General features: G+C 41.7%; 1 protein-coding gene across 1 annotated transcript; it reads left to right on the top strand.

The window, feature by feature from the left end:
* The first annotated feature begins 1,128 nt into the window (after window positions 1-1,128).
* adpgk2 (ADP-dependent glucokinase 2) lies at window positions 1,129-18,203 on the top strand. Its single transcript, XM_080885326.1, has 7 exons — window positions 1,129-1,518; window positions 7,391-7,550; window positions 9,930-10,120; window positions 10,221-10,317; window positions 10,417-10,553; window positions 14,623-14,759; window positions 15,218-18,203. The coding sequence occupies exons 1-7, from the start codon at window positions 1,323-1,325 to the stop codon at window positions 15,779-15,781; spliced, it is 1,482 nt and encodes a 493-aa protein (XP_080741452.1). The 5' UTR covers window positions 1,129-1,322; the 3' UTR covers window positions 15,782-18,203.
* The last annotated feature ends 32 nt before the right edge of the window (window positions 18,204-18,235 follow it).

Here is an 18,235-nt window from a genome sequence, read left to right as displayed (position 1 = left end):
CACACTTCTGGGACAAAATGTAAACCTAGTTGTTAAAGTTATTCCAAACCATTTAAAATACAAAACTGCCTTACAAGCATATCAATTAAAGTTGGTAATAAAGGTGCTTCTTTCATATTTGCTCTGTTTACACATCTCTTTTAATTGTTAATTAACTTCTTTTAACATTTACATATAAGATCACTGCACTGCAATTTGTCTCAGCATACATGAAATGCTCTTACCAAAACTTATTTTCAAAAAGGGTGGCATGGCAAAAGTGTGGGTTTTTGTGTGTGTGTGTGTGTGTGTGTGTGTGTGTGTGTGTGTGTGTGTGTGTGTGTGTGTGTGTGTGTGTGTGTGTGTGTGTGTGTGTGTGTGTGTGTGTGTGTGTGTCTGACTGACTGGATTCAGTGTCGCTAACAGCACAGTGTCACTAACCAACTTTACCAAAAGAATATGGATTCATTTCAATGTTTCCTTATGTGTATACATAAAACTACATTTAGCCTTCATTTTCAGTCCATTACTTTCCCCAACTTGGATCATTTTCTGAGGAAAAAACAACAACACTAGTACCAATTTGCAATCCTGTGGACATCCATATGAAACAAATATTGCATATATAAGTAAACAGTATTAACATTTGTGGACCTGAATATTTATTTGTAATAATCTACAAACACAAATGATATATTTATCTATTCTACTCTGATATCATATGCAACTCTGCTATTCAAATTTTAACAATGGCACCATATAACTTTTTATAAAATAGTTAGAAAAGTATAATTTTGATTACTTATTAATTTTCTTGTCTCCATAACAGAAAATTATAAAATAACGGATCCATTATCCAATTCATGAAGCTTTTTAATAGATTTGGAAAAAACATATTTAGGATCGTTTTCGCCGCAATAATTGCGTAGTGAACTTTTAATCAAAGGCTAAACTGTTAAACTGAAAAAAAGACAAACGAGCCACTTCCGCCTTGTCAGCAAAAACAAACCCGTCCACGTCCCTCCCCTCATTAGTTTTCCACGTAAGCGTTTCCCGTTCCCCAACTAAACAGCACCTCTTAAAACAGAATTTGAAGCGACGATTTTGTTTGTTTGTTTGTTTGATTTTTTTTTTTTTTGGGGGGGGGGGGGGTATTTGTAAAAGAGACAAGAATGCAGTTGAAGTGATTTTTCTTAGTATCGCAGAAAATCCACTGTTCGGTATCCGCCCCATTAAGGTACATCCGGGACACTCGGGCGACCAAAACAGATAACCTAGAGCACAGCTTTTCAGCTGCAGCGCAGGGGGAGAGAGCGCTTGTACACAGAGCAAGAGAGCGAGCGATGGAGGCGGGAGGCAGGGTACCGTGGGTGAAATATGGGTCTGTCGTGTCCTTATTTGTGGTTGTGTTGGCCCTCTGGTTCCGGTCACCCCAGAATGCAGTGCTGGACGACCGACTGGACACAGTCCTTTCCTCCCTGCTCCGGGCTGAGCAGAAAGTGGGGATGAATAACGTCGCCAGACCCAGAGTAGCGATTGGTAAGCGTTACGAGCTAGCTAACGGTGGCTAGCCTAACCATAGACTGTATGAGTGCAACCTAATTTCAGGGGTTTGTGGATTAATGATCGATCAGGTAAACGGCGCCAGAATAACAGTAACATTAGTCACTGCCCGCATTCACTAACAGAAAATAAGTTGTTAACGCAGTGGATAATATTTGCCTCATATTTAATGTCAAACTTTAGTAAACTGAGAAAAGTACATTTAGGGGTTTCTTATGGAAATAAATAAGGTTGTGTGTTGAAGCCTGAATAGATGGTGCGGAGGGGCAATAACCATGAAAGGTGGTCACCAGATAAGATGATTAGTTCCAGCTTAGAAATAAAGTCTCAATGAGTGTGCTCCGGGTTACAGGTTTGGCGTTTGGCATATAAAGGAAAATATATTTAATTAAAATACAACTTTTCCACTTTCTTTTAAACAGAAGATCAGTTTTTTTGTGTGTGTTTTAGCTGTTTTCCTGTTTGGTAATTATCTTCCAGTAAGGATGCATCCAATGATTTCAACAATGACTTGAGCCAATTATGACATTCACTTCAGTAATGTGTAAGGTGGGGCAGTATCTGCAGTTATCAGTAATATATACACTACTTAACTAGCAAAGGAAGCTTAATATTTTTTGGAGCTTGGGGGTTTTTTTCTGGATGAAAACAGATGGTTTGGGGAGATTATGAATATAATGACAACTTCTCTGCATGACATTAAGGAAGAGTGTTTGTGTTATCTTAAATAACAGATGTCTGTCCACTTTCCTCTTATTTTTGGCCTTTTTATAATAAAGATATATTAGAGTATTTATTTATTTATGCTTGAGTAAACAAACCCCACTTAGAAATAAATAGTTAAGATGTTTTGAACAGTCTTGTGAGTTTACCTGCCAGAAGTTTATAAGCAGCAAAACCCTTGGTTGTACTTTGAACTTCTTAAAAACAACTGTGCAGGCTCATGTGATGTAAGCTCTGGTATTCTTATAGTAATCCAGTGTTTTGTCTCGTGAGCAAGTCCTAAAACCTTGTGCTTTGGACCATCGCACAGACACTCAATAAGAATCAACTTGTCTGTCCAGCCTTTACCCAATAGGTTACCAATAAGCTCAGCAACAGTACAACCTGATGTAAATGCGATTATAAGAAATTTCTGCCAAAAGATCAGAATCAGCCTTGTTGTTGTTTTTGTTGCTGTTGTTGACTAGTTGCATGTGTTTGTGTGTCACATCAAATTAGAACAAACTATAAGTAAAAGCTTGTTTTCATGGTGCCAAAAGGGTTCATAAATAACCAGAAAAATAAACAACAACATACTGGCAACATGTGCTGTATTTAGTATTTAGTATTTTAGTATTTATTTATTTATTGTCATTGTCAAGAACAATGAAATTGCGTTTGGGGCTTCCATACAACCCAAAAAAAAAGAAGAAAATAATAAATACCCCTTAAAACCCAAGTGTACATATTTAACCCAGTGTGACTCCAATGCAATAAGACAATCCTTAGCAATAATGTTCGTAGAAATTCAGACAAAGACCTGAGAAACATGACAAAATACAACAATGCAACCCATTCAATATTATTGTACTGTGAGATATGATATCAGATATGATAGTTATCTATTTAAGAAAGAGGGGGAGGGCAGGAGGGGGAAGAGAATAAAGATATGATGCACCAATGCAGACCAGTTCATTGCTATTAAGAAGTTGGATATGGTTATTGTCCGTGAGAGGGGGGCAGAGAGTTCAGGAGCCTCACAGCCTGTGGATACAGGCTGTTGGCCAGTCTGGATGTTCTGGCCTGTATAGACCTGTACCTTCTCCCTGAGGGCAGCAGATGGAAAAGGTGGCGCGTAGGGTGATGTTGGTCCCGCAGGATACTGTGCACCCTCCTCAGACAGCGAGTGGGGAAGATATTACTGATCTCTGGCAGACTTGTTCCAATAATTCTGCCAGCTTCTTTCACCACCCGCTGGAGTGCTTGCTGATCGGCCTTGGTGCAGCTGGGGAACCACACTAGAAATCCATACGTCAGAACGCTGCTGATGGCACAGTTGTAGAAGTTCAACATCAGAGATCTGGGAATGTGTGCGCTCCGCAGTCTCCTCAGGTAGTAGAGGCGCTGTTGGGCCTTCCGTACAACTGAGGTGATATGGTTGCCCCAGGACAGGTCCTCGGTCACAGTTACCCCCAAGAATTTAAAACTGCTCACCCTCTCCACCGCCTCACTGCCAATGAAGAGAGGCAGATGGTTGTTATGACCCCTCTTCCGGAAATCTACAATGATCTCCTTGGTCTTTTTGGTGTTTAAGACCAAGTTATTGTCGTGGCACCATGACTCTAGTTGTTGCACCTCTGTCCTATAGTTTGTCTCATCATTGTTGGATATAAGTCCGAGCACTGTAGTGTCATCTGCAAACTTAACAATGAGATTGGACGCGCAGGAGGAAATACAGTCATGGGTGAAGAGAGTGTATAGCAGAGGGCTCAGAACACACCCCTGAGGGGCACCGGTGTTGACCACAAGGGTGGAAGAGGTGTTCTTACCCACTCTGACACTCTGTCTACGGTTAGTGAGGAAGTCCACAATCCAGTTGCACAGAGAGGAGTTAAGTCCCAGTTGGTGGAGTTTGGGACGGAGTTTGTATGGCCGGATGGTATTAAAAGCCGAGCTGTAGTCTACAAAGAGGAGCCGTGCATAGGTGTTCCTGTGTTCCAAGTGCTTCAGTAATGTGTGCAGCACTGTGGCGATCGCATCCTCGGTTGACCGGTTCTCCCTGTATGCAAACTGGTGCGAGTCCAGGGATGGTGGAAAAGCAGCTCTGATGTGTTTAATGACCAGTCTCTCCAGGCATTTGGCGGGAATGGGGGTGAGTGCCACAAGTCTGAAATCGTTCAGACATGTGACATTTGACTGTTTTGGGATGGGAACGATGGTTGCTGCTTTGAAACAGGATGGTACCAGTGAACAGGACAACGAGGTGTTATATATAGAGGTGAAGACGTCCGCCAGGTCCGCAGCACAGTCTTTTAGCACCCGGCCCAGCACTCCATCCGGCCCGGCCGCCTTCCTGGTGTTAATGCTCCGGAACACACGCCTCAGCTCATGAGTGCTCAGGACCGGAGCAGGGTCGGTTGAGGGGAGAGGGGACAGGACAGGGTCGGTGTTCTCCCTGTCAAAACGGGCATAAAAGAGATTTAGATCCTCAGCCAGAGTAGAACTGTCGGCTGAGGGTGATGGTGTTCTTCTTTTGTAGTCCGTGATAGCCCTGATGCCCTCCCAGACCTGCCTTGGGTTTGTGTTGTTCTCAAACCTGGCCTCGATACGCCTCCTGTGCTGCTGCTTGGCAGTCTTGATGCCTCTTCTCAGGTTGGCCCTGGCAGCACTGTATGCCTCCTGGTCCCCGGATTTGAAAGCGTTGTTCCTTGTTCGAATAAGTTGTTGAACTCCGTGTGTCATCCAGGGTGGATTATTAGGGAACACACGGAATCGTTTCCAAGTTGTTACATTGTCCACACAGAAACAGATGTAGTCCAAGACAGTGGAGGTGTAACTGTCCAATGCGACACGATTGTCAGTGTCCTGCACCTTGAATACATCCCAGTCTGTGCAGTGGAAACAGTCCTGAAGCATCGGAATAGCATCCTGCGGCCATGTTCTCACGGTTTTGGTTGTAATCCCAGTGCTCTTGATCTTTTGTGTGTATATTGGGTGTAGCAGAAGGGAGAGATGGTCTGACAGACCCAGGTGGGGATAAGCCTGGGCTCTGTACGCATTCGCCATGTTGGTGTACACCTGGTCCAACGTTCTATCTCCTCTGGTAGCACACTTCACATTACGGTGGAAATTGTGAAGTACAGATTTCAGGTCCGCGTGGTTAAAATCCCCAGCCGCAATAAAGACACTGTCCGGGTGTGCTACCAGGCTGTTATTGATGCTGCTGCTCAATTGTGCTAACGCTAAATAAAGTGCTGGAGTCTGTTATTTTGAGCACTCGTATCAGAGCAGAGTTGGCCATGAGGGATGGATTAACGTTTATTGCTATTAGTTGCAGGATTGAACAGTACAACATAAATAATGGCTTACTGACACTTAACCTGAGCCCTGACCCAGAAACAGGTTTGACAAATGCTAACTCTAAATTCTGTCTTAATTAACTCTTTGAGTTTTCAGCTCCAGAAATAGATGAAACTTCAACCAGTCCACTCAGTCATCAGTTACCCACTCTTGATTTTTCATAGACAGATAAATGGTTAAAAATGTGACCAAATATGACATTTTACATTTCTTAAATATAATTATTCAGCTGTAAACTGACTTTTGGATTTCCACAGCACAAGGAAGACAGATTTTTGTTGATTTAGTGGTGCAAATCCTTTTCGGATATTGCAGCTTTTCAAAATGTTGCTCAACATCCAGTCTTTAGCCTGTTTTTAAAATCTCACTTTAAACTGCATTTAGTCCCATTTAAGAATCTTAAGTGGCGCAGACAACAACAGTAGCATCATTTATTCCAGCATGAGAAATTATTGATCTTTGATCTTTTTTGGCTTTTTTTCTTTCTTTTTTTTTTTGCCTAAAGTGCAATAAAAGTTAGTTTTATTGTAACAGGGATTACAAAATGTGCAGTGCAAGTTAACTAACAATTGGGCAACTTCTTTATTTTATTCTGAGCTAATCCACAGTGCCCATTGATGTCCACTGTTATCCTTACATTCATGATTGATTTAATAAGAAGATTAACCAGCATTTAACTGTTTGTAAAGATGTAAACAGCTTTGACATTGACTGTAATAATGGGGGAAATGAAATGGTGTCATAGAGATGGTGCAGGTGCAGCATGAGGGAACATTCAGAGAGAAGCTCTGTTCAATAAAATATATAGGGGAACAGGTTAGGTTAAGTTGCCTCTGTTTCAGGAACAGTAAACTCACTCATCTCCTCTCAGGGTTAACAAACTCTGAGTTTCCACTAAACCTGCTTTCTGTGACAGGGTCCTGAAGGACTATAAAATGCACCATATTCATATTAACCTTATGAAAGCAAATCTAACTGTATCCCAAAAGGTTATTTTATATTTTTTATATGAAGCTACAGCAGGAAAAAAAGAGAGGGTTGCAAATTCAGACAAAGTTGCCTGCCTGCCTGAAGCGTTGGCCCCTGTTCAGACATGACCGGCATCTGTGAAGCTCAGAGCTTCTATATCTGCTGATGGGACATATGATTGATCCAGCAGCTGAAACTCTGACAGTGTGTCACTATTTCAGCTGTGATTGGAGATAAATGCAGCCGTACTGGGCACAGCAGCTGCAGGTTGTGTGGATTTCTCACTATTTAGTATGTTTTATTTTCAAACAAAATTGTATATATTTAGCACATTTTGTTTCAGGCGGAAAAACACACGTACTTCATACGGCATATGCTATCACAGAAATCGTAGCATGGCACCATGTTTATAACGTAAAACTTCATCAATACAAAAAAACAGCAATGATATAGTAAAAAGGAAAATTATTATTGTTATTATAAACAGTGATAGAAAAAACAAAAAACACTGGTTATAACCTGTAAAAGGAAGAGAAATGACACTGTCAAGTGTAGTCCAGTAACAATAGAAAAGGCCTAAAATTTAAAAATGAATTCAACCTGCAACTAAACTCAAGGGCTAAGCAGGAATGTTGTCTAGTTTGCTTTTAAATGCTGATGAAGTTGGGGCACACCTTACATGATTTGTGAGGTTATTTTAGTGGCTTTGGAGCACAAAGGTAAAAGCAGTGTGACTAGTCATACCAGTGTTCTCCCTGTCCTGATTTCCAAATGAATATTGCCTCTTTGAGTTTCTTTCTCTCTTTTTCATTCACAGGTTTTGGAGGTTGTGTTGACCTGATAGTAGACAGTGTGTCACTGCTTAATAAAACAGGCATCCAGCCCACAGACCAGCCCCTGCATCATGACTACCTAGAAAATGTGGAGCAGCTGGCTCAGAGCTTTGCATATTTCTTTGCACCAGGAGCAGCTGCAGAGTAAGTGATGTCTGTGTGAAGATGAGCCCATTTAAAAGTAGAGGTCCAGATCTGGAAGCAAATTTTGAGTATATACACATAGATACACATGTACTTTGAATAAATAAAATTGTGGCTATTCAAATATTTGCAGTCCTATCGGTGCTCTGAGTTTTTTCTTCTGAATTTTCCTTTTAATCTTAAACTGGAATTTGAGGTGTTTGTACTGAAAGTATACAGTTTTTTTTGTTTTGTTTTGTTTTTTTCATTTTTGCTGCTGTTTATGTTTGAAAAGGCTTTTTAAGTCTTGAGAATACAGTTGAATTAATCTCCCTGATCTGCTCAGTCATTGCTGACTGCTCGTGTTCTGGCGCCTGTGAGCTCTTGTTCATTGTCTGGAATAAAACACCCTAAGGGCAACAAGACTACAGAATCAGCAGGAACCCACATAGAAAAAGAATGCGCGCTAACATGAATTAAGACTTTTCTGTTAGAGACAGAAACTGTGTCTTTTTTAACATTTAAACTTATTTCTCTGGTCCTTATACTGCCCGTTTTGGGGATTGTACGTTCTTAATGGCAGCCAAATGACTGAATGTATTTAGACTTTGTGTAAATACCATGCAGAGTCATTCTGAAGCATCTAATCTAAATGAATAAATGTCTAATAATATGTTCAAAGAACAAGAGAAAATTGTTTTTTATCTGGATAAAGATGCTTATTTTGAAAGGGTGCTTTGTTATTACGGCTGTTTGTTCTACCTATCATTGGAGATGTGCATTTAAAAAAAAAAAATGTTTTAACAAGTATTTATATTTGTGACTTCAGGCTATAAGAAAGCTGCTGTGTGAGCGTTAACTCAGCAGTCCCCAACCCCCGGGCCACGGACTGGTACCGGGCCGCGAGAGTTGAGACTCGGGTGTGAAATGTATGGTTTTCAGGGTTTTTATCGGTTTTTAGCGTTATTTTGTTATCGTTTTTTTCGTTAACTCTGTTTTCCTGGGTCTTTTCACGTGTGTTATGAATCAATCTTTTTTTTTTCAGTATCGGTACTAGTTTTATTTTGTTGTATTTATCCGCGACACCTTAAAGGCCGGTCCGTGAAAATATTGTCGGGCACAAACCGGTCCGTGGCGCAAAAAAGGTTGGGGACCGCTGCGTTAACTGATAAGCAAGAATGAGATGCAATTATCTGGCAACCAAGCCGAGTCCTCATGCTGTTTCATTCTGATATCCAGCATTCTGGCATCCTGAGGGTGATCATATTGTATGTTTAGTGAGAGTCCTACTGCACTTTTCTTTATGATCACCCCACTTTTAATGCTCAAAAGGATGGATATAGAAGTAATATATTTCAGCCTTCGTCTCCCACTGCATTGCAGCAGTGGGAGTACTGGGAGTCTAGGTGTTTAGGAAGAGAGAGGTGGCATAGGAGGTGGAAAGGAAAAGATCCAGGTGGAAAGGATGTGCACTGTTTCAGGATTGTGGAGGATACAGATAGAAATGTACTAATGACTGAAGAGAGTGTGTTGAAGACTGAAAGAGGTACTTTAAGGAGCAGAGAGAGAAGACAGCAAGAGTGTGTGGGGAATTGCAAAGGATTAGTAAGGAGGAAGTGAGGGAACCTTTGAAGAGGATGAAGAGAGGAAAGGCAGTTGGTCCAGATAAAACACTTGTGGAGGTATGGAGATGTTGAGTAGAGATGGCAGTGGAACGATACCAACTTTCAAGAACTTGGGCGATGTGTAAAGCTGTAGCAACTACAGAGGGATAAAGCTGGTGAGCCATACGATGAAGCTATGAGAAAGAGTTCTTGAAAGTGGGTTAAGATGGTGATGATCAGACAGCAGCAGTATCGTCTCATATTGACAGAGAGCACTGAAGATTGATGGAAAAGTATAGAGAAGGTCAGAATGGGTTTCTCTATGACTTTTGGGATGCCAAGAGACTTATGTGAGGATAAATGGTAAATAGGCTGGTTCTTATATAGAGCTTTGCTAGCGCTGGAACAATCAAAGCACACTCATAAACACATTCATACTCCGATGAAATCATCGTAAATGGTAAATGGCCTGTATTTGTATAGCACTTTACTAGTCCCTAAGGACCCCAAAGCGCTTTACACATCCAGTCATCCACCCATTCACACACCCATTCACACACTAGAGCACTAGATCGTAGAGCAACTTGGGGTTCAGTCTCTTAACCCAGGGTGGTGCAGGACATATCAATATGCAGGAAAGAAGTTAAGCGATCATATTAGTGGCAGATGCTGTTGTTTTTTTTTTTTTCATTCTGTGGAAAGTTAATTAATAATGTAATTTAAGCACCATAAATCACAGTAATGTCAGTTTTCACTTTCACAGTTTAAACCAAAGTTTTTTTTTCTTCTCCCACAGGCGTTTTATGCTAAATGAAACCCTCTTTAGCGAGCTGGTCGAGGGGGCCCGTGACTTACCTGGAAACAGATGGTCAGTAGGCGGCAATGCTCCAGTAATGGCTAGTCGCATGGCAACCGAGGGATGTGATGTGTTGCTAGGGGGAACTTTCAGCACCGATTTTACTGATGTCCTGTCGCAGCACATTACAGGTACTCGAAATAAGACAAAGTGATGCATCCATTTTACTTTGAATGAAATTTCCGTTTTGTAATTTTTATGTACTTTGTGATATTCCTTTTATCTCCTCAGTGGCAGGTAAAGTGATAGATGAGCCAGACATTCATCTGATTCTGGAGTATCCAACTGGTGCCCGCTGGGGGCGCTATACCTCACGTAGAGCCAATAGGTAGGTGTCATACAGATGCATCAGAAGTGTGGAGTGCGTGTGTACACGGTGCTCTGAGGTGATAGTTGTTCACTTCGTTTGTGTGTTTGTGTTCTGTAGATACATCATTCACAGCGATGCCAATAACCCCTACCTGTCCTCTATGGAGGAGTTTGCTCAGAAACTTATAGACTTCAAACCTGACCTACTGGTGGTGGGAGGGCTCCAAATGATGGACAACTTCCCTTTCCGGTCAGGTAAGAAAGGTGTTCCCTTCTTTCTGATGCACAGTTGGGCTCGCTGACGTTGAACGTATTATCCTGGGTTAACCAAAGCAGTTTGAGGTTAGCGTTACTCTCTCATATCACCTGGAGATTAAAATTCTACTAATTGTAGTTATCAAAAGGAAAGAGGTTTCACCTTAAATATGAACTCTGGACAAAGTTGGTAGATAATTTGGGTCATTGTCTGGAGTTGAGATTGTCAACTCTCACTACTGGAAATGCTCAAATTTGTTTACACGAGGGTGGTGTCTGAGTAGAGCGTGCTAGAGGCAGGACACGAAATGTCCCAGCTGTGTATCACTGTTACCTGGAGCTGTTCTCACAGTGACGCAAATTGTTGAGGGTTTGTAATCAGGAGATCGTGGATATATGATCCCATGCACCTTTATCAGGTAGTGTCTATGAAAGCTCAGGGCTTTAAGCATAGTTAAGCATACTGACCAGTGACACTTGAAGTTGGCTGGATTTTGGCCACATTTGGTGATAGCTGTACAGTGGGGCAAAAAAGTATTTAGTCAGCCACCGATTGTGCAAGTTCCCCCACCTAAAATGATGACAGAGGTCAGTAATTTGCACCAGAGGTACACTTCAACTGTGAGAGACAGAATGTGAAAAAAAAAAAAAAAATCCATGAATCCACATGGTAGGATTTGTAAAGAATTTATTCGTAAATCAGGGTGGAAAATAAGTATTTGGTCAATAACAAAAATACAACTCAATACTTTGTAACATAACCTTTGTTGGCAATAACAGAGGTCAAACGTTTACTATAGGTCTTTACCAGGGGCCCGTTCTTCGTACCTCGCTAAGTAGGTTAGCCGGATTAGATTGTTGACGATTTCGCGTGATCCTGGATCAGTCGGTTCCCCGAAGCTCATCCGGGACTTGCTGTCATAGCAACAGAGCCGTAAGCGTAAACCTGCTCGGGAGCAGGTTTACTTTATGTAAACAGGATTAGATCGCGGCCACGCAGGTATGTCCGCTTCATTTATACGAAAGCAACAGCGATAAATAAATAACATCAATGTAACTAAAGATAATGCAGCACTTGATCCTTTTATTGATGTCACACAGATACATACAGGTCATTTCCTAAAAAAGGGAAATGTACTATTAACATTCTATTACATGTATGTGATTATTACAGATGTAATTCATATTTCAGAGTAGTAATTGTAAATTACTTCGTGTAATCAAGATGAGAGACCACGGCTATAAAAGCCAAGGTGGATTTGGGAAGCCTGTCGCAGCCATGTCCTGTCCGTTTACGCGAGCAACCCATTGCGGAAGGTGCAAGATTGATAAGGAGAGTCCTCAGAATTCAGCATATATTGCGGGACAGACAGGATCCTTTAGCTCAGCGCGACAGTGTGCTCATTGAGAGATATCGATTTTCCCGTGAGGATATTATTTACTTAACCAACTTGTTGACGAGGGGGTGCAGGACCACCACCTGTCTTTTTTTGCTCTGCCCTTTTCTTGGTTGCTGTTATAAACAAACAAACAAACAGATTATTTCAGGGTCTCTTTCCAAGAGACTAAAAGCAATATAAGTGATAAATATTACCATTCTGTAGAATATTCTTATATTTCACTTTTACTTGTTCCCATGTTCTAGTGGGTCCTGTTGTGGCTCTAATGTGAAAGAGGATATAATATAACAATATAATATAATGTAATATAATATTGGATAATATAGTGTAATATAATAAATCTACCCTACCGCCTACTGGTGTTGGCCAGAGGGGCCGATGGCGCGATATGGCAGCCTCGCTTCTGTCAGTCTGCCCCAGTCTGCCCCAGGGCAGCTGTGGCTACAACCGTAGCTGCCTCCACCAGTGTGTGAATGTGAGAGTGAATGAATAGTGGCATTGTAAAGCGCTTTGGGTGCCTTGAAAAGCGCTATATAAATCCAATATATTATTATTATTATTATTATTAAATTACTTAAATTACGAGTTTAATTTGTCAGCAACTTTCTGCCAGCCCTCTCTCCTTGCTTTTGCAGCCTTTGCAGTGTTCCCTTGCGTTCTGATTAAACTCTGAAACTCCTGAAATCCCTCACTCAGGAGTTCTTGCTCTGCTGCCGAAAAATACCGAGCCGAGCGCACTCCTTCGACATTTTCGCCGACCAATCAGAGGGTTGCCGATCAATGTTTCTACTATCGATGCGTAGCCCCTTTTACGACACCCAGTGATCTCACATTACTGCGTCCAGCTGTAGTAATCGTCAACAGCAGGTGTGTTCGGGGAACCGGATTAGCGAGCTCACGGTTAGCGCGATGATTTGATCTTGGATGTGTCATTTGATCTTGGATGTAGTGAGCGACGTACGAAGAACGGGCCCCAGGTTTGCACACACAGTAGCTGGTATTTTGGCCCATTCCTCCATGCAGATCTTCTCGAGAGCAGTGATGTTTTGGGGCTGTCGCCGAGCAACACGGACTTTCAACTCCCGCCACAGATTTTCTATGGGGTTGAGGTCTGGAGACTGGCTAGGCCACTCCAGGACTTTCAAATGCTTCTTACGGAGCCACTCCTTTGTTGCCTGGGCGGTGTGTTTTGGATCATTGTCATGTTGGAAGACCCAGCCTCGTTTCATCTTCAAAGTTCTCACTGATGGAAGGAGGTTTTGGCTCAAAATCTCACGACACATGGCCCCATTCATTCTGTCCTTAACACGGATCAGTCGTCCTGTCCCCTTGGCAGAAAAACAGCCCCATAGCATGATGTTTCCACCCCCATGCTTCACAGTAGGTATGGTGTTCTTGGGATGCAACTCAGTATTCTTCTTCCTCCAAACACGACGAGTTGAGTTTATACCAAAAAGTTCTACTTTGGTTTCATCTGACCACATGACATTCTCCCAATCCTCTGCTGTATCATCCATGTGCTCTCTGGCAAACTTCAGACGGGCCTGGACATGCACTGGCTTCAGCAGCGGAACACGTCTGGCACTGCGGGATTTGATTCCCTGCCGTTGTAGTGTGTTACTGATGGTGACCTTTGTTACTTTGGTCCCAGCTCTCTGCAGGTCATTCACCAGGTCCCCCCGTGTGGTTCTGGGATCTTTGCTCACCGTTCTCATGATCATTTTGACCCCACGGGATGAGATCTTGCGTGGAGCCCCAGATCGAGGGAGATTATCAGTGGTCTTGTATGTCTTCCATTTTCTGATGATTGCTCCCACAGTTGATTTTTTTCACACCAAGCTGCTTGCCTATTGTAGATTCACTCTTCCCAGTCTGGTGCAGGTCTACAATACTTTTCCTGGTGTCCTTTGAAAGCTCTTTGGTCTTGGCCATGGCTGTTTGGAGTCTGACTGTTTGAGGCTGTGGACAGGTGTCTTTTATACAGATGATGAGTTCAAACAGGTGCCATTCATACAGGTAACGAGTGGGGGACAGAAAAGCTTCTTACAGAAGACGTTACAGGTCTGTGAGGGCCAGAGATTTTCCTTGTTTGAGGTGACCAAATACTTATTTTCCACCCTAATTTCCGAATAAATTCTTTACAAATCCTACCATGTGGATTCATGGATTTTTTTTTTCACATTCTGTCTCTCACAGTTGAAGTGTACCTCTGGTGCAAATTACTGACCTCTGTCATCATTTTAAGTGGGGGAACTTGCACAATCGGTGGCTGACTAAATACTTTTTTGCCCCACTGTATGTAAGAACTGATGTCAAAAGAAGAACAAAACACAGAGGTAGTATCATAGGCTGATAACCAGCTTCCCCCTCTGAGCCAGGCTGTTTGCACAGCAGATCAGCTGTGTGTTATTTGATCTGACAGTACCTTTGTCTTCTGGTCTGCTGTTTTCCTCCATGTCTCTGCTGTTTTTCCACTCTTTCATTACCCTTTTGTCTTTCCTGTTGAGTTGCTCCTTCCTTTAACATCACTGTACCCTTTCGCTTCTCTTTGTTTTTGTTTTTTTTGTTTGTTTGTTTGTTTTGTTCTGTTTTGTTTTTGACACCCTGCGATCTGCCTGACAGCGTCTACAACTCTTCTTTAATCTTCCACCTATTTTGGATCATTTCAGGTGAGAGAGAAGCCCTCCTCTCCCGTCTGGGACACCTGCTTTCCTCCTCATCCCCTCAAATTGGAATTCATTTTGAAATGGCAAGTTTTGTGGAAGAGAGCATCATGGAAGACCTGCTCCACTACGTCATTCCCCATGTATGTTTGACTGATCAATGAGCAAAATGATATCACCAACACTGAAGAAGTAAAATGTTTATTTACAGAAACAGAATGAGTCAGCTTTGTGAAAATAGATGGATGCCAGGAAGATTTGCTTAGTTAAACTCAAAGCAAAGCAGGCTGACTCAGTGGGAGCTGTATTTGCTTTCCACTTTTGCATAATCATATTTTGAAGAAATGCGATGTTCTGCTGCTTTCAAAGGTGCAAATTTTGCCCCATAATCAAGCCTCTTCAATACTGTAAACACATAATGAATATTGTTGTGGCTAGACCTCAAAGCCATGGTTTTCTTTGTGCACTCAACACAAAGGCTGTAGTTTATTCCACTCAGCATAACAAAGCAGCCAACACACATGTGCAGACCTGATGAAAATGTAAAAGTAGTAAATAGTAAAATCGGTTTTAACGAGTTACCTTAATTCTGCTTTTCCAGGCGGACTCTTTGGGGATGAATGAGCAGGAACTTCCAAACCTGCTTAGCTCGCTCAAAGGCTCCAACATCACCGTATTGTCAGACCCAAACCCTCGTGTAGCTACTGTTCTTGACCAGATGAGGGAGGTCTATCGCATTTTGAACCAGCGCCACAAGGAAGCCAGTGCAGAAAGTCGGGCAAATGGTGCCCGAGCTACAGTCAAACCACTGACCCGACTCCATGTCCACACGCTGGCTTTTCAAGCCATGATTGTGACTCGTGGCTCCAAGTGGAAGAACACCATGTCAGCCACTGCCAAGGCTTCGCTCACAGCTAACCGCCACGTCTGTGGCTCTAATGACATTGATCCCAGCAAGGCGAGGCTCATAATGGACGACTCTTTCTCCGTTAGCCGACAGGAGGGAAGCCAGCGTATCCCTTTACAGGAGACCAGGCCTGTCAGCTGTTGGAGTGAAGAGGACTATGACATCTGTGTAGCACCAGTGCTGGTGTGCACTGAGGTTTATCAGACTGCAGGTGGAGGGGACAACGTCTCAGCTGCTGGCCTGGTTCTGCAAATCTAGAGAAGGACAGACACTAAGTGGTCTGTCTGTGTGTATGTTTGTGTGTGTGTGTCGTGCTGATCAGATGTTAGTGAACCGCGTGATTCTGGAAACTTGATCTAGGTGTGATGCACACTAGCCTTCAGAAACTGACGCAGGTATCAGGCTGATGAGTCGTCCTTTGTGTCTCACAGCCTGAGGTGCACATTAAGGAAAATTGTTATCCTTCATAGTTGGAGTCAGATGATGGAGAACAGTGGTTATCTATCAGGTTAGGCCTTCAAATGTTTGATTTTTGAAAACGATACAAAGAAAAGGCAATCAAAAATTATACTTAAGTAATTAAGTGAAATATCTGCTAACTAGACTTATTGTAGTTTATCAGTTAGGTTAAACCATCACTGATTTAATCTCTCCTTGTCTTTTTCTGCGTGTGAAACCCATGCACATCACCTCAATTGGATTTCTTTTTTCTTTTTTTCTTTTTCTTTTTTTTTAAACAAAATCAGTCCTGCTGTTTCTTACTTGGATTTCCATGTCAACTCATCCATCATCTGACTCCGTTGATTTTAAATCAGCTGCCCTCTATTTATCCAATGCCTTACAAGAAGATGTTCAGTCAATATGAGATAAAGAGGAACGAGGTATGGATAAAGTCAGATGCCAAACTGTAGGTTGTGGAGGGTTTTAAGTTTCTTTTTAAATAGTACAGCATTTTTAGTAGCCTTTTTAATTGTTTTGCACAACTTCTGCTGAAGGATAAAATCCTCCTTAAGTCATGTAAATGCAGGGCTTCACTATGCAGAAAACGGATTCAGAAGAATCAGAAGTAGGTGGATCTTGTCAACCACTTGAACTCTACAACTCAGACCAGTGAACAAGCTTTAGACTTCACCTGCCTTTGTGCAACACACATTTTCAGATGAACTTGAACCTACCTATGACTGAAAATATCTGAAGCATTTTAATGAAAAATTACGAAGTTTTTTGAAACTAGGACCAAATCTGCGGTCCTTTGGTGTAGTAGGGATAAAATATATATATTGACCGCTAAATAGCTGCAAAGTAATCCCAGGTGCAGGTTTAAAGACACCAAAATGTTCTTTTAATGACAGGCTATCCTTCCTCTTCCCCCTACTATTGCATTAAAAAGGCAAAGAAAGGCCCTGTTCCTCCCTGTGTATGTGAAAAGTGTGCTTAGTGGTTTGGGTGTGTTTGTGTGTGGATTGTCATTCCTCTGTGGTTCCGTTGCAGTGCAATAATGCAAAATCAATGTTAAGAGACCACTTTTGGTAGCTGCACATGATGTCAAACATCTTCCTCTCTACCTCCATGCTCTGATTTTCCTTTCCTTTTTCCATCTCCTGTCGCTCTTCTGTTAGTTCGTCATACCTGTTTTACATCCTCTTTCTAATTATTTTTTGTTCTTCTGTTTTTTATGGCTCTTTAAAGACCAAATAACCAGTGTGGACTATCCTAGCCAATGTTGTTGCAACAGTGAAGTTCCTGACATGTGTGTCACGTGATATGACTGAATATAGTGGAACACTTGTTATTTAAAGGGGCATTAACAATCTACTTGAATCCATGCTGTTGCGCATCATGAATACCCCCAATGTCTGGAATACTGGACCACTCAAATCATATTTTCTTCATGTAGTCTTTGCGTCACGTATTGGATTTAGGGTCAAGATATTAATCCCTGTTACTTTAAACCCCCACTGAGATGATCTTTTGGTGAAAGGGGGACCCAGCCTCTCCACAATCATCTAATTACCTTCTGGGATTGGACTCAAACCTGTATTTACTGATGCAGCTGGAGTTAACTGGGATCATAGCCAGCTATTTTTCTCTCTCTCACTCACACACACACATATTCCTTCCACAGATCCACCTTCACTTTCACAGGTAAACTTCAACATGCAAGTGGACTTTTTGTCATTCTTGATTAATCTATTTGTTCGTTTATCAATTTTACCAAACATGCTTTTTTTTTTTTTTAAGAGGAACACATTTATTTTGTTACAGAGTGTGAAAAAGGGAAATGTAGAGAACAGGATATCCCTTTAAATCTTTTCTCTGTATCACGGCTGTAATGATTTCATGGTGTTTTGTTATTGATTGATTGACCGAAAGATAATGAGCCTTATTCTGTTTTTACATTTGGGGTTTAGTGAAAAGGGAACCTTTAATACAGACTTTTTCTATCACTATAGGCTGATCTTTCCTTATGTCTTAAAGAGTAACGGGTTGTGTTTTTACTGTGAATGGAAACCATAGCATGTGTTCATGCTCACATAGTGAAGTGGTTGTTTTCACCACCGCATTGCTTATCTAACCTCTAGATAAGTCATGTCATCCATGTTTCAATGTTGTGTTTAACTATTTCATGCATGTTTGACTATTTGATGCAGAATCGCCTGATAAAATGCTGATTAAGCAATCATTGGTTTGTTGTTTTTATTTTTAGGGGTC

Source organism: Rhamphochromis sp. 'chilingali' (genome assembly GCF_963969265.1).
Source record: "Rhamphochromis sp. 'chilingali' genome assembly, chromosome: 6".
Lineage (NCBI taxonomy): Eukaryota > Metazoa > Chordata > Actinopteri > Cichliformes > Cichlidae > Rhamphochromis > Rhamphochromis sp. 'chilingali'.
This window is presented reverse-complemented; position numbering and strand designations above follow the sequence as displayed.

What these genes read in the sequence shown, in the direction of transcription:
- adpgk2 (XM_080885326.1), top strand. Translation starts at nt 1,323, where the DNA reads ATGGAGGCGGGAGGCAGGGTACCGTGGGTGAAATATGGGTCTGTCGTG. An exon ending in CCTGTCGCAGCACATTACAG is followed by an intron (nt 10,121 to 10,220) that starts GTACTCGAAATA and finishes TTATCTCCTCAG; the next exon opens with TGGCAGGTAAAGTGATAGAT. An exon ending in CAACTTCCCTTTCCGGTCAG is followed by an intron (nt 10,554 to 14,622) that starts GTAAGAAAGGTG and finishes GGATCATTTCAG; the next exon opens with GTGAGAGAGAAGCCCTCCTC.